Source organism: Maylandia zebra, linkage group LG3 (assembly GCF_041146795.1).
Source record: "Maylandia zebra isolate NMK-2024a linkage group LG3, Mzebra_GT3a, whole genome shotgun sequence".
Lineage (NCBI taxonomy): Eukaryota > Metazoa > Chordata > Actinopteri > Cichliformes > Cichlidae > Maylandia > Maylandia zebra.
The window spans coordinates 6,860,001-6,874,731 of NC_135169.1; the positions used below are offsets into that span (position 1 = coordinate 6,860,001).

Genomic DNA, 14,731 nt, shown 5'->3' on the forward strand with positions numbered 1-14,731 from the left:
TCTGATCACTTACACACTCTGATAACATCTCCCCCTCTCTGTGCAAATACATCAACACTGCTAGAAGCAACAAGCACATCAGGATCAATCACATTTTGATTGCTTTTTGTGTTACATTGAGAACAATCTGCAGTAAAGTGTGCGTCACACACCTGATTTATTCCAACACTTTCCTTTGAAAGTGAAACAAACACATATGAAATAATCCAGCCACAGAAACTGTCCACAGCTTTCAGTCTCCACATTTGAAGCTCTGCAGGAAACCCTGACAGCAGCTTTTTAGCTCCAAAGCAGGTTTAGCTCTGGTGCAGAGTGTTGGTGACTCTGCCCGTGGACACAGTTATTTCTGCAGGTGACCTTGTTACAGGTGCATTTGGAGGAGACTCAAAGCTTTGTGGCAGGGAGTTTACTGCAGACTGCAGCATGTTTAATAGCAAGCATGATGTGAGCCTGATGTGGCTGATAGCTGCTTCTAGCAGTCTTCATGTATGTGGAATGAGAGGGGAGATGTTATCAGGACCAGTTGCTGATTGGACGTCTCAAAGCTGTGAGCGCAGCGCTGAAACTTTGTCCTGTAGCTCTTCACTCAGTCCTCACCCTGAGTGTTTAGAGCCCAGCCCCACATATTCCTGCTCCTCAGGAATTCTGGGATTTGGAGGAAACACAGCTAAACTGACCTGAAGCTAAGGGGGAGGAGCCACAATACAAGCTGCATCCAGCCAATGGGTGCACTGTTGAGCCATGGATGTGCAGAGGGTCACATGTTTAGTCCCATTTGTAGAAATGTGTCCATAATGAAGACAAATGCAGTCACACAGCTCTGCAACAGCACAAATCACTTTGATGGAGTTTGTTTGTGCTGCTCTCAGATCTGTACAACACTGACATGTGTGTCAACATGCTGCAGACTCACAAAGATGTGCCGTGTTAGCTTCATGTGTCCATCTGACACTATATTATAGTGACTTGAAGAAATCCCTGCAGCATCAATGCAGAACAAACAGAGGCCACGTGTGGCACAGTTCCTGTAACGGGATGAATCCGTGGATGTGTCGGGATCTGACGCTGAATCATGTTGCTGTTCTTTTCCACATGGTGCAGGTCAGCTGTTCCACACAGATGTCAGCTTTCTAGAAGAGTTAGTCTGGAATAAAGCAGCTCTCCTCTGGACCAATCCTGCCTCCAGCTGAGCCGTCACACACACACAGTCCCAGCAGTTTGTAGCACAGCAGTGATGCTTCTATCAGAAACATGCTGCTTCTCCTTCATCCTCCTCTCATTGATCTGAATCAGCTGTTTTCACAGAGAAACGCTGCACAAATCCTTCACTCCACTATTTCTGTCAGCAGAGGACTCGCTCTATCATGGCTGCTGCTCCTTTTTCACTCATTTGTGCTTTGAATCCAATCTGTTTCTCATCATCACCATGAACAGGCTGCTCATCAATCAGCACATTAGCTGTAGATCAGCTGCACACTGATGAAGATGCTCAGACAGACGGGCTGGGCACACAGAGGACTTTATGATCTGTTCTTCAATTCAGTCCAACATGGATCATTTCTGCTCACAGTCCAATCATCTCTGGAAACTTGTGCTTCCATGGCACAGCTGGGCTACTTCAACAAATAGCGCTACACCTCTGGTTGTCAGCTTCACCATCGCTCTCCCCGTGGCTACAGTACAAGTGAGCTGACACATCCATCAGTGGAGGCTGTGGGCCAGTAAGGAGCAGCAGCTGCCTGCAACATGGGCTTTACATTGAAAACAGCCACAAGTCTGGGCCTAACCACGCCTTTGGACTTCTTCTTCATTCCAATGAGATTTACATTTCAGGGAGTTCCCCTGGAAAAAGAGCCATTTTGAAAGCTGTTTGCTGACTTCATCAATAATCTGCTTCAGTCATCCAGATGAGAATCCTGAGAATGGAGCAGCCCTGATAGCAGCTCATAGGATCACAGTGTTTTTCATTCAGCTGATTGATTTCACAGGTTAGGAGGTGAACAATCTAACTGTGCTCCTCCTTCCACCTTTGGACCACTCATTTAGTGACAGCCAGGATGTGACAATCAGCTGTGACACAGGAAAACATGAGGTGGGAAACTCTGGAGAAGATCTGCTTTTCTCTACAGGGAGGCTCGCACATCTAATCTGCTCACCATCACTCAACTCACTTCAACAACATGCTGACTCAGTCATTTCTGCACGTTTCCTCATGTTACAGCCCTGACTTCAGTTCAGCTGAGGAGGAGATGAGGGAGGAGAGAGCAGTGGTGGAGGAGGCAGATAAGGAAGAAGAGGAGGAGAAGATCCAAAGAGGAGGCAGGGGGAGAGGCTCAGGAACAGTTAGATCAGAGACTTTGAGCCATCATGGACTCCCACTCCTTCCATCCAGCCCTGTGTGGATCAGCAGCTCCAAAATGTCTGCTCACTCATGTTCTTCCTGTCTGTGCTCTTCTTTCATTTCACTCATTATATATGAACTGCTCCTAAATCACACTGGATATGGATTTTCTGTCCATCCACACTAATTCTCTTCATCCTCACCTGATTGTTTGGATGCTCTTTGACAGCACATTGAAAATCCTCACAGTGACTTCTATTGCCACACTGACTGGACACATACAAAGTTGAAGGCTTCATGTGTTTGGCACAAATAATACTTTGGTAGGTCTGAGTTGTGTTTTGAACCATCTCTCAGGACCAAAGTCTTTTTGCTTCCTTCAAAAAGAGCTGAAGGCTTTTTACCTCACAGTTTGTCCTTTGATATTATTGGATGATGGACTGTGGGAAACACAAATGTGCACTTCTTAATGGCTCATATGTGCTGTGAAAGAGCTCTTTGTGATCTTGAAGCTTTTCAATAGTTTTTCTTTGGCTGTTTGTAAAGTTTTCTGTGTGAACTCTCAGGAATCTGGAGCAGTCTAATAGAAGTCTACTGGGGTACAGAGGGAGGAGCTTCTGTCAGACTCTTTCTGATGAGGAACTGAAGCCGCTCTCATGGTCTCATCAAATCATCAGACTCTGCTGAGAACAACAGTCATGTGACCTCTCAGAACAAACAGCCTGTTAGTTTCCTGCTGCCTCCATCACTCACTTTCATTCACTCTCAATCACACCAACATGTTAAAGCAGCGCTATAGCTCACCTGGCTGAGCAGGTGGGCTGAAGGCGGGGCTTACTACAGGTGCCTGTGTGTCCCTCACTCTCTCCCCACTTTCCTGTCTACTCTCTGCACCTATATAATAAAGGCAAACATGCCTCCAATAGAAACCTTTGCAAACACAAAGTCCCACAGCAGCCCCGTGTTCTCCGGCTAAAATGAGAGTTTTTGTCAGTGGAGTCTGGTGGCTTTAACCACACAAACATTACAGCTGCGCTCAAATATCACAAAGAGCTGTGACAGCAGAGAAACACATGACCATCCTCCAAATATCATCTAGAAATAGAAATGTGTCCACTGTGGGACGTGTGAGGCTGACATTAATATGTCTTAAAGTGGGAGATGAAGAAATGACTCCAGGGCCCAAATCATGGAGACAAACATCAATCCACACTTCACTTTGTTTCCTGTCTCTAAAGTGGGAATATTTCAGTGTGATGAACAAACGGCCTCCAACAAATGAAGCTGATTTCCTTTTCCTGTCTTTTCTCCAGCGGCCTCAGCTTCTTCCTCTTTCCCCTGTCTTCTTCTGCAGACGCTCCTCTGTAGCTTCAAGCTGTTTCTCTTTACAAGGAGAGCTACAAACCTTTGCATCCAGCCACAAACACCCCATGGGCTCCTCTGGATCATCACACTCAGCATTTTCACAATAAAAGCCTCGTATTTATGGCTGCTCCACCCTGACATGTGACAACATCCAAATGACTGGATCAAAGTGTTTGAATGATCCCAGCAGCTTTAAAACTATTGATATTTATACATTTACACTGATTTGGACTAAACTAACAAAACTATTGATTTGATCCAAACTCACATCATGCCAGAGGCTTTTATTTTGAAGTTAGGATCATTTTAATGGTCTTCTTAGTTCATTTAAACACACAGTTGCTCCGCCTGACATTTTTGGCTTTTAGATCAAAACATCAAAGAATTTATTTTATTTGAATGAACTGAAAATAGATTCAAACTAAAAGCTTTTAGAGAATAAACTCCTGCATGACCTCTGACCTTTGCCCTGTATCTACAGCACTGACCTCTGACTTTCAGCTCCACTTGTCTCTTCAGCAGGATGTTTCCCTCGCTGCTGTAGACGGTGCAGGTGTAGGTCCTGTTGTCTCCATCTGTGGGGTATTTCAGGGTCAGACTGAGGTCTCCAGTTTTCAGCAGGTCTTCATTCATCTTCGTTCGGTCTCTGTAAACCTGGTGCTGTTCTTCAGGCTGGTCAGAGCCGTTCTCATACACGTGGACCTTCCTCTCATATATGGTATTGTCCTTCCACTCCACTTTGGCATCTTCAGGCAGGTGAAGTGTGGTGTTGAAGGGCAGCTGGACAGACTCCACCCCTGAATCCACCTCCACCTGGGGGACTGAGAGGACAACAAAGCACAACATGAGCTTGGATGGAGACATTTGTGTTGACTCTAACAGGCTGAATGCTGCTGCTTCACTGGGAGCTCACTGTTAGATAGAAAGTGGTCAGTGTGAAGAGGAGACGCAGCAGAAAGATGAAGACTGACAGGAAGAAAGCAGTGAACAGACTGTTGGAGCTGTTGTTAGTGGGACAGGACTTTATTCAGTCTCTGAGGACCAGATTTGACTTGATGAAGCAGAGAAACACAGTCTGAGTGTTTCTGTCACACTCACTTCATCACACAGCTCAGTTTGACAACATGTGGAAGAATTTGATAGAAGCCTTCCTTTAGTAAAAGCACCAAGAAAACACCATGAAAACACCTCACTACACACAAAACTGCAGTACTGGCAAATTGTACATAAAGTATGAAAAGTCAAAGTACTTATTGTGCAGAAAAATGTTCCCATCAGTGTCTGTGGATCAATATTACTGCTGCACATGTTTAAGGCTGAGCTCATTTCAAATCCTTTCTATTGTGTTGAATCTGCAGTAATGCATCATATTCTATAAAATCATATGTTTGTAGTGGCTGTCCTGTGAGGACCACGTCTCTCTAAACAAACAGCTGTTAATGAGCTCACAAACACAGGCCTACAGCTGGATTTGAAAAAGTCCATTCAATAGAAAATCAACAGTCACAGCTGGATTCAAAGGCTTGAGCTCTGTGTGACATGGTTACCTGTCAGCATCTACAGGGGGATTCAAATATGAAGGAAACATGAAGGTGGTGCATTAGAAAAACTGCTGCTTTCAAGCAGAGCAACAAACTGTTTGAACTGATCCAACTTTATTAACACAGACAAAGATTTGTGCATCAGCTGCTGTAACATTTGTAATGAGCATTAATATTAATAAGTGTGAGTGAACAGAGCTGCTGCAGCAGTGAAACTCTCACTGACTGATGTCACGTGAGGCCTTGTTGGCTCGTTGTTAGTTCGCTGCACTGAAACAGGAAAATCCAGCTGTTAGTCATAATGTTTGTGTTTGTAAAGCACTTTATAACTGAGGACAGTGTGGAGGAGAGTCTGTGTGAGTCAGCTGCACCAGTGCTTCATGCTTTGGTGTTTGTAACATAACCCTGTAGACTGCTTTTAGTCTCAGTGTCCTTATTTTGCCCTCAGTTATTGGTTCTCACTGTCTCCAGATCAGGTTCAAACACAGAGGAGATCAGGGCTTTGCAGCTGCTCCTAAACTGTGGAACAAAGACCCACGCAACATTAGAGACCTTCAACACCCTCCATCCTCTTCCTCTTCTCCTTATCCCAGCTAACACAGAGAGACACTCACAGCACACAGAGAGGAGTGTGGGGGGAAAGGCCCCACTCAGGTGGTGGAAATGACCTCAGGAACTTGTTGCTGTGAGGCAACAATGATCAGCACCACCATGCTGTTTGTTTCACTCATGGTTTCTCATCTTATGTTTGTTTTAATCTGTTGGATTATTTCAGGACTTTGACTCCTTTAAATGTGCATCACTTTGGTCAGCAGCTGTTTCAGTAACACTTTATAACACCAGCTGCAAATAAGGCTCAAGCAGCCTGTAGTTACCTGTAAGTTTGTGTAACAAGTAGGTTTGTACAGGAAGAATAAAATAATTACACTGTCAGTACATTTAAGTACAGCTCAGTCATTTTAAGTGCTGGGTTATTTCATGGCAAATCTCAGAACAACAAACAATATTCCATCTTTGAACTTTCCGGGCCGCGGCTCATATTATGGAGCGACTCAGCCTTAGCCTAACATCCTGGTATTTTACAGCAAAGCACGCTAAGAAAGGAAATCCAGCCACACTGTAGCCGACTGTCTGCATTGTAATCAGGCTGCAATGTAGGGACGTGTCTACAAAGAAGCTCCAGCTGAAAGGATTACAGCAGGTTAGTGTGATGACAGATAGAGGTGGAAATGTGCTGACATGGAAAGAGTGTGTTGAGAAGCTGGAAGAGTGACGTGTGAGCAGCAGCTTCATGACAAGAACAAGCACTTCAGATGTGCAGAGAAGGTCAGGAGGAGCTGCACTGTTTCTGTGTGCATGCAAACAATGGTTGGTGCAGTACATGTATGAGGACAGAGAGACAGTGGGAAGGTTTGCAGCAGCAGGGAAAGATGGGTTCCTGCTGGGGCTGGGATTACATCAGAAATCCACTCTGAGCCCTTCTTGTTAGCAGTGCTGATGGACAGGCTGGCAGATGAGCTCAGGCAGGAGTCTCAGCAGCTCTGTTTGCTGAGGACATTGTGATCTGTAGTGAGAGCAGGAAGCAGGTGGGTGGAAGAGAGCCTGGACAGGTGGAGGTATGCTCTGAAGAGAAGAGTGTGTGTGAAGAAGCTGGAGACACGACAGTGAAGATGAAGGAGTGGAGGTGGTGATGGTGGATCAGTTTAAAGACATGAAGTCCTCCATACAAAGCAGCAAAGTCCCAAAGAGGTGAAGTGACAGTATAGCAGGATGGAGTGGGTGCACACATGTATCAGCTGTGATCTGTGACAGGAGGACAGCAGCTACAGTCAACATGAAGCTTTACAGCCTAGTGAGGCTGTGATGATGGAGACATGACACAACGACAGGAGGCGACCTGGAGGTGGCAGAGTAGAAGATTTGAACAAGTGAGCAGAATAGAAAGGATGGAAATGAGTGGGTGACAGGGACAGCTCAGGCTGAGGAGTCTACAGGACAAAGACAGAGAGGAAGGCTGAGACTGATGAACAGCAAACGTGCAGAAGAGGGACGCTGGATATATCCATGCACCATGTTGGACCTGGAACTACCAAACATCAAGTGTTTGTATGGAAAACCTGACGCAGCCCAGGAAACGTGTCCATCCATAATATTTGTGTCATTAGTCTTTCTATAGTCACCTGAACACAACACAAATAACACACAAACCAACAATCAGCAGGGTTTGTGTTGTTTTACGTTCAGTAACCATGAAGCACGACTGCAAACATTTGTATCACAAGTAGCAGCTAAAGCATCAAATAAATGTTCCACCTGCTGTGTTTACACACAAATGTTGTGTTTATTTTTACGTGTGTGTGATCTTGACTTTAGCCTCATCATTGTTTTCCACAAATATACTGCACAGCATCATTTCCTGCTTCTGGTTTTCACACTAAATCTCTCAGCTTGAAAATAATTGGTTGTTATTGGTAGAAGTTATCAAATGGATGAAAATGATGAACAGACTTAATAACAGGACTTCAAGAAGCTCAAACCTGGAACCTTTGGTTTGTTACTGGATTAAATGAAGACATTACCTGACCTGACATCTGATCCTCTGTTTTAGTAAACCCATCTTTGCTCTACTCAGCAGTTTAGCTCTTTTATTGTTTGAATCAAAGCCTCAGGTGGGATGATGTCACTTCCTGTCAGCAGAGGAAGCAGTTGTTGTTGACGGTCGCTTTGCAGCCACAAACTCTGCACAAGCAAGAATAAAGAGCGTAGAAGACTTCAAATCCTTCCTGTCTCAGTGTTTTTATCAGCTGATGCTCTAAAATGTTCAGAGCTGAAGCTCCGCCCACGTGGTTGCTTAGTTACAAATACACAAGTACATGATTGGACCTTAAATACAATCAGACATGACAGCACAGCTCTAACACAGCACTGTTTTTAAGCTGTTTCAAATATGACAAATAATACTGACAGATTGAGTCCACAGATGTGTTTGATGTGTTTAATCAGTCACAGCACCAGTGTCCCTCACAGCTGTGGATGTGTTCAGCTTCTCCTGCTGGGCTCAGTTTATATACAAACATGTGTTTGTTCTAAATGTTACAATACTTTCAGTTTGCTTTTATTAAGTTTACAGTTTAAAAAGTGAACTTTAGCCTTAATGAGCTGAAGCTGCAACACTGAATGAAACCAAACATGTCTGATGTTATTTTCCTGTTGTTGAATATTAAATCACTTTATTACTGAATGACTGTTTCTGTCTGATGACATCACAGTCCACACTTCCTGTTACACATCTGAGTCACGTGAGTATTTTCCACTCAGATGATGTCATTTTAATGAAAGCGCTCTTCGTCCTATCTGACCACAGTCCCAGTCTGAACCATATACTATCCACACAGCTGCTTACTGGTTCATATTATGTGGAGCACTGAAAGCAGCCTTTGTGTCGAGCTACTGGGAATCTACGAAACCATTAAAGAGGACAAAATGATTGTGTCTGTAGTCGCAGCATCAGGTTAGTGAAATAAACTAAAGCACTAAAAGAATCAAACTGAGTAAACAGATTGAATTGAATGTTTCTTTCTTCTTTGAGTGACCAGCCCTGATCATGTGACCCACAGGTGCAAGTTATTATGAAGAGATACCAGAAAGCCTGTCGCCAAGACAACCAAGTATGACAGTGTGAACAACACAACCCTGTCACACAGCAGCATCACTGTGAGCTCCAGCATGTGCATTTAAAACACTATATTTATGAAGTTATGCTTCTATCTTACTGTCTGTGAAATGTTCTGTGGAAATGACACGTCCACACTTTTTAATGGGCCCACAGTAACCAGAGATCATTACAGCTGCACTAAGGAAACAAAGAGGAAAGACTTATAGTGTTATATCCAAGTTTGCTCTGTGACATTCATTTTGTAACACAGCTTGTAAAACTGTTGCAGCTTCATGTCACTTGCACATGGATCCTTGTAAGAAAGCTCATTGAAATGACTGAACAGGGCACGCTTGTTCTGATGTGCTGGGATTTGACCACAGCCTCCTCCAGGGTTCACTGACAATGGTCCAAAGAAGAGAAGCTGTCCAGTGAGCAGCAGCTCTGTGTGAAAATACCTGGTTGGTGTGGATGTTTCTAGCAGGAGAAGCAAATCTGACATCATCTCAAAGCAGTTCTTCAAACATGAAAATCACTTCACTGGATTCAAATCCACCAAGTCTGGATCCAATAGAGCAGCTGTGGCTGTGGTGGAAGTGGATATTTGCATCATGATGTGGAGATGACACGTGTGCAGTAACTGTGTGACACTATCATGTTACCATGGTGAAAATGTGTCCTTGTTAAAACTGTACTACAAAGAATGAAGCAGCTCTGAAGGAAAAAGGGCTCCAGCCCATCACTAACAAGGTGGACCTAATGAAGTGGCCAGGAAGTGTGGTAGTAATGGCTTGTTTGTAAAAGCCAAAAATCAAACACATGATTTTAGCTCTGTACGTTCCACTTTTTGGGTCTCAGATGATAAAGAAGCAGATTTATTTACATCTATAACTGCTTATTCAGCTCCTGGTGGTGGGAGGTGGATTCAGGCCGACGTTCATCAAACCTAAATGAATTATTGGTCCTAACAGTAAGAGGCCACATGTATTAATGAGTGCTGGAAACCTCCATGTGTGTCTGCACAGGTGGAGATCACTGGAGAAGCTGAAAGCTTTGGTGCTTTTCTACTAGTTGGGACGACTCTGTGAAAATCTGCTGACAGTCTGAGCAAGTTTTTGGACTCTTGCTCACAAAGTAAAAGACATTTTACAAAGTGAACAGGAAAGAAACTTGTTCTGAGTGTGAGTGTTGTTGTGGATGCTGATGGATTGTTTCATGTTCTTCTGTTTCAAGTTGAATGAACAGCTCGTCTCCATGTTTATAAGCTCACATGATGCCTGTGCTCTCCACAGTTTGATCGCACGGATCAAAGTATCAGTGTGTTTATCACTGTGTTCATTTTATAGGTAACATGTAAAGACAGCTGAACAGTGAAACAGTGAAACGTCCAGTGTGCAGAAAATGACTGAAGCAGAACTTACTCAGTAATGACTTCGGCTGCTACGATACTGAAAATGATTCACAGACAATTTGCATCTTTCCTATAAAATACCTGAAGTTCAACCAGATTAAGACTCCACGATACGGCCCACAGCCCAGCAAGTACAGGGTACTTGTTTCATTGTTTCCTGCAGAAACCTGACTTGTTGCTGCAAATTACACGTAAGTACAGGAAACTTGTTTGCAAATAAATGAACTGATGAGAAGAAACGTGGAGCTCGACTCTAAACACTCAGCTTTGAGCCGATTAAACGCTCGTTCTGATAACATCTTCCCCTCAATGTCCAAAGTCATGAAAGTCATGAACTCTCCTCAAAGCAACAATCACAACATCTCCATCTTTATTTACACTTTCAGGTTTTAAATTTTGTACAGTTTGCAGTAAAGTGTGTAACCAGAACAGAAAACCATGTTTGAGGAGGATGCTGAGAGGACACAGCACTGTGTAGAGCAGCAGCTACAACCAGCAGAGAGTGCAGCAGCAGATATAGAACCTACAGACTCAGCTGTTCACCAGCTGACACCTGTGACTCCACCCAGATGAGGCTTTAGCACCACACCTGCAGAAGCTGCCTGTTCACACCGAGGAATGAATGAGAGCATTTCAAGGTCAGGACCACCTCAAGAACCAAACTGTGATTTATCCCCACTCAGCACCTCACCCACCACACAGCATACAGGAACAGTCTTCCAATCATGCCATTACTCATCAGCCACTAGATGGAAGTGCTCACGTGGCTGATATTACATTTGGCACGAGGGGATCTCATTAATGTCTCACAAAGTTTGACTGAGAACAGAAATCGTCCGTTCAGAAAGAATCAGTGAAGTGAAACTCCGTCCTAAGTGGCTGAGACAGGACTCAGCACCACATGTGAGAAGAATGAAGACAGCACAAGTCAGTCATCCTGAAGTTGGATCAAAGAAAGTCTGGGACTGTTTGAAGGAGTGTTTTGGCTCTCCAGAGATCGTTTAGAGATCTCTCTCTGACAGACTCACAAACTTGTAAAGGTCAAAGATCCTGTGAAGCTGAGAGCTCAGTGACCTGCTGACACAGATGAAAGCAGCTAAATCAGAAGGTTGTCTTACCCACAACATCCAGGTAAAGTGTCTCTCTCAGGGTCTGAAGTGTAAGCTCGACCAGTGTGTTAGAAAATGGAACATGTCCTGATGTCTCTGAATTCTTGTTCAGTATATTAATAAGATCCAGATTAATGTCCATGTTTCAGAGGTTTACAATCAGTCTCCTTGATATTTCTGACAGTTTCCTGTCTGAACACCTGTGCTGTAAACTGACCAAAGATGAACCCGAGTCTGATCACATGACTCATCTAAATGTTCTCATGTCTCCAGCCATCTCTCCTGTGTACACTGATACCATCATTGATCATTTTCCTGCTTTAACAATGAATGCTGTGTTTTGATGCATCTGTACAGATTTGAACATAACTGTGTGATCAGTGTTTGTTCTGTGTGTGAGTTTAAAGTCAAAGCTCTCTCCCTGTTCTTCTTTGTCAATAATATCAAACCGAGGGATGAGAATTGAAAACAATTTATTGATTTGATTTCTTATCGATTCTCATTGGCTCCACTCTGAGATTCATCACCATCTCAAAGCAGCATATCAAAGACATTCATGCAAATAAATTACATGCTGGGTGGTCAAATGTTTGTGTATGTTGGAGGTATTTAAATAAATAAAAGTAAGTGGAGACTCTGCCACTATTTTCCTCTGACACATGAACTGAAATCAGCTGATCGTAGTGAGAGTGAAAGAACCGAACAAGGATCGTTTCTCGATTCCCATCCCGAACCAACACTGTCTGACTAAAGTCTAACTCAGATAGTTTAACTCCGGGTGTTTTCTGATTCTTCTCACATCCCTTCATCAAACAGAGATAAAAGGATGAGATTTAATCTCTTTTCCTTGTAAAAAACATTGTTTTAGTTTTATCTGCTCTGTTAAAGTTTCCCACGCTCCCAAACTCTGTTATATGATTCAAATAAAGTGTTTTTAGTGACGATTTATCCTGATATAACAAACCTGATCTTTTCCTGGTGCTGATAGTTTGGATTCCTAGTTTGGAAACTTTCAGTTTCTCCCCAATGAGTTACAAAACCTCCTCCAGAACTCCTCCTTTGTATTTTAATGCTTCTTCTTCCATTAGTTTATAACCATTTATATTCACTAAGATTCTGGGAGCTGTGGTTTCTTTTTAAGAATCTGAAATCATTATTTGATGAACAAATGAAGCTGATTTCCTTTTCCTGTCTTTTCTCCAGCGGCCTCAGCTTCTTCCTCTTTCCCCTGTCTTCTTCTGCAGACGCTCCTCTGTAGCTTCAAGCTGTTTCTCTTTACAAGGAGAGCTACAAACCTTTGCATCCAGCCACAAACACCCCATGGGCTCCTCTGGATCATCACACTCAGCATTTTCACAATAAAAGCCTCGTATTTATGGTTGCTCCAGCCTGACATGTGACAACATCCAAATGACTGGATCAAAGTGTTTGAATGATCTCAGCAGCTTTAAAACTATTGATATTTATACATTTACATTGATTTGGACTAAACTAACAAAACTATTGATTTGATCCAAACTCACATCATGCCAGAGGCTTTTATTTTGAAGTTAGGATCATTTTAATGGTCTTCTTAGTTCATTTAAACACACAGTTGCTCCGCCTCCACATTTTTGGCTTTTAGATCAAAACATCAAAGAATTTATTTTATTTGAATGAACTGAAAATAGATTCAAACTAAAAGCTTTTAGAGAATAAACTCCTGCATGACCTCTGACCTTTGCCCTGTATCTACAGCACTGACCTCTGACTTTCAGCTGCACCTTTCTCTCCATCAGAATCCTTTTCCACCTGCTGTAGACGGTGCAGGTGTAGGTGGAGTTGTCCCTCTCTGTGGGCTGTTTCAGGGTCAGACTGAGGTCTCCAGTTCTCAGCAGGTCTTCATTCATCTTCGTTCGGTCTCTGTAAACCTGATCCTGTTTTTCAGGCTGGTCAGAGCCGTTCTCATACACGTGAACCTTTCTTTTGTAGTAGGAGTAGCAATTATCCTTCCACTCCACTTTAACATCTTTGGGCAGGTGAACTGCGGCTTTGCAAAGCAGCTGGACTGACTCCACCCCTGAATCTACCTCCACCTGGGGAACTGAGACAGCGAGAGAGAGAGAGATAGGAAGACTCTTTGAGATTTATGGTGGGAAATTGTTTTGAAAAAACTTTTTATTATAATGAACATGATGTTCCACTTAATCATATTTAATTGTTATAATGTATTTTTTTTTTGCTATTCTGAGAGAACAGTGGATTTCATTTATTTTCATTTATTAAAGAAAAAAGCTATCCAAAGCTAGCTGGCCCTGTGTGAAATATTCTGAATTAACTGTGATGAACCACACTTCACTGCCACATCCCCTGACAGACCGGCTGAATCAAGAAATCGCTTAAATAGACAGAGTGAATCTCAAACAGCAGCACATCACGCCACGATCTAAAGAACCAGCTGAAGAACAAAGGAAGTGACATCTGTCAGTGTGGAAAGGCTTACAGAGACATTTCTATGGCTTTGGGACTCCAGTGAGTCACAGTGAGGACCTTTATCCACACATGGAGAAACCTCAGAAACAGATTAGTTCAAGAGAAGATCGATGACTCATCCAGGAGGTCACAGAAGAACACAGGTTTGAGTCCCGTTACATCTGCATCAAACTAACAGCATTTCATAAAGAGAACATCACAGCAACAGTCAGACATGGTGGTGGTGTGATGGTGGGGACTGCTTTCATTCAGGATGACTTGCTGTAACTGAACCATGACCTCTGCCCTCTAACAAAACATCCTGAAGGAGAACATCCGGACATCAGTTAATGCCCTGAAGCTTAAGAGCATCAGGCAGCAGGACAATGATCTGAAACATTCCAGTAAGTTGACCTGTGAATGGCTAAAAAACAAAACATAACGATAGTGTGGAGATCACATAATTTTAAATGTATTGATATTGCATTCAGATGTTTAAACATACTGGTATCATGTTAACCTTTATTAAAGGCCTAACTCTGAGTAGACTCTGTGCCAAAATAGACAGGAAACTGCATGCTTTGCAGAAAGGGAAACTAAAGCAGAGTCTAAGTGCAAGTTATTTTGAGGAGCTGTTTGGATGATGCTATTTGAATAACCAGGTTATTCATTATTATCTTTTATTCATTTATATCTTTTGATTAAGCTTTTAGTAGTGGTTCCTGATTAAAACATTTGTTCAACCTATTACATATATATAGTTTTAGTTAGGTTATTAGGTACATGAGAATTGGCCTCTCTTCTCACAAGACAGAGTTCGTGTAAGGTCGAGACACACACACACATACACAGTGTTGG

General features: G+C 42.9%; 1 protein-coding gene across 1 annotated transcript in view; it reads right to left on the reverse strand.

The window, feature by feature from the left end:
• The window catches only part of LOC143412407 (uncharacterized), a 97,456-nt gene that overhangs the window by 6,759 nt on the left and 75,966 nt on the right, over positions 1–14,731 (reverse strand). Inside the window, exon 6 of the mRNA XM_076882093.1 lies at positions 13,167–13,505. Coding sequence (XP_076738208.1) covers positions 13,167–13,505 — 339 coding nt within the window. The remainder of the gene's footprint in view (positions 1–13,166; positions 13,506–14,731) is intronic.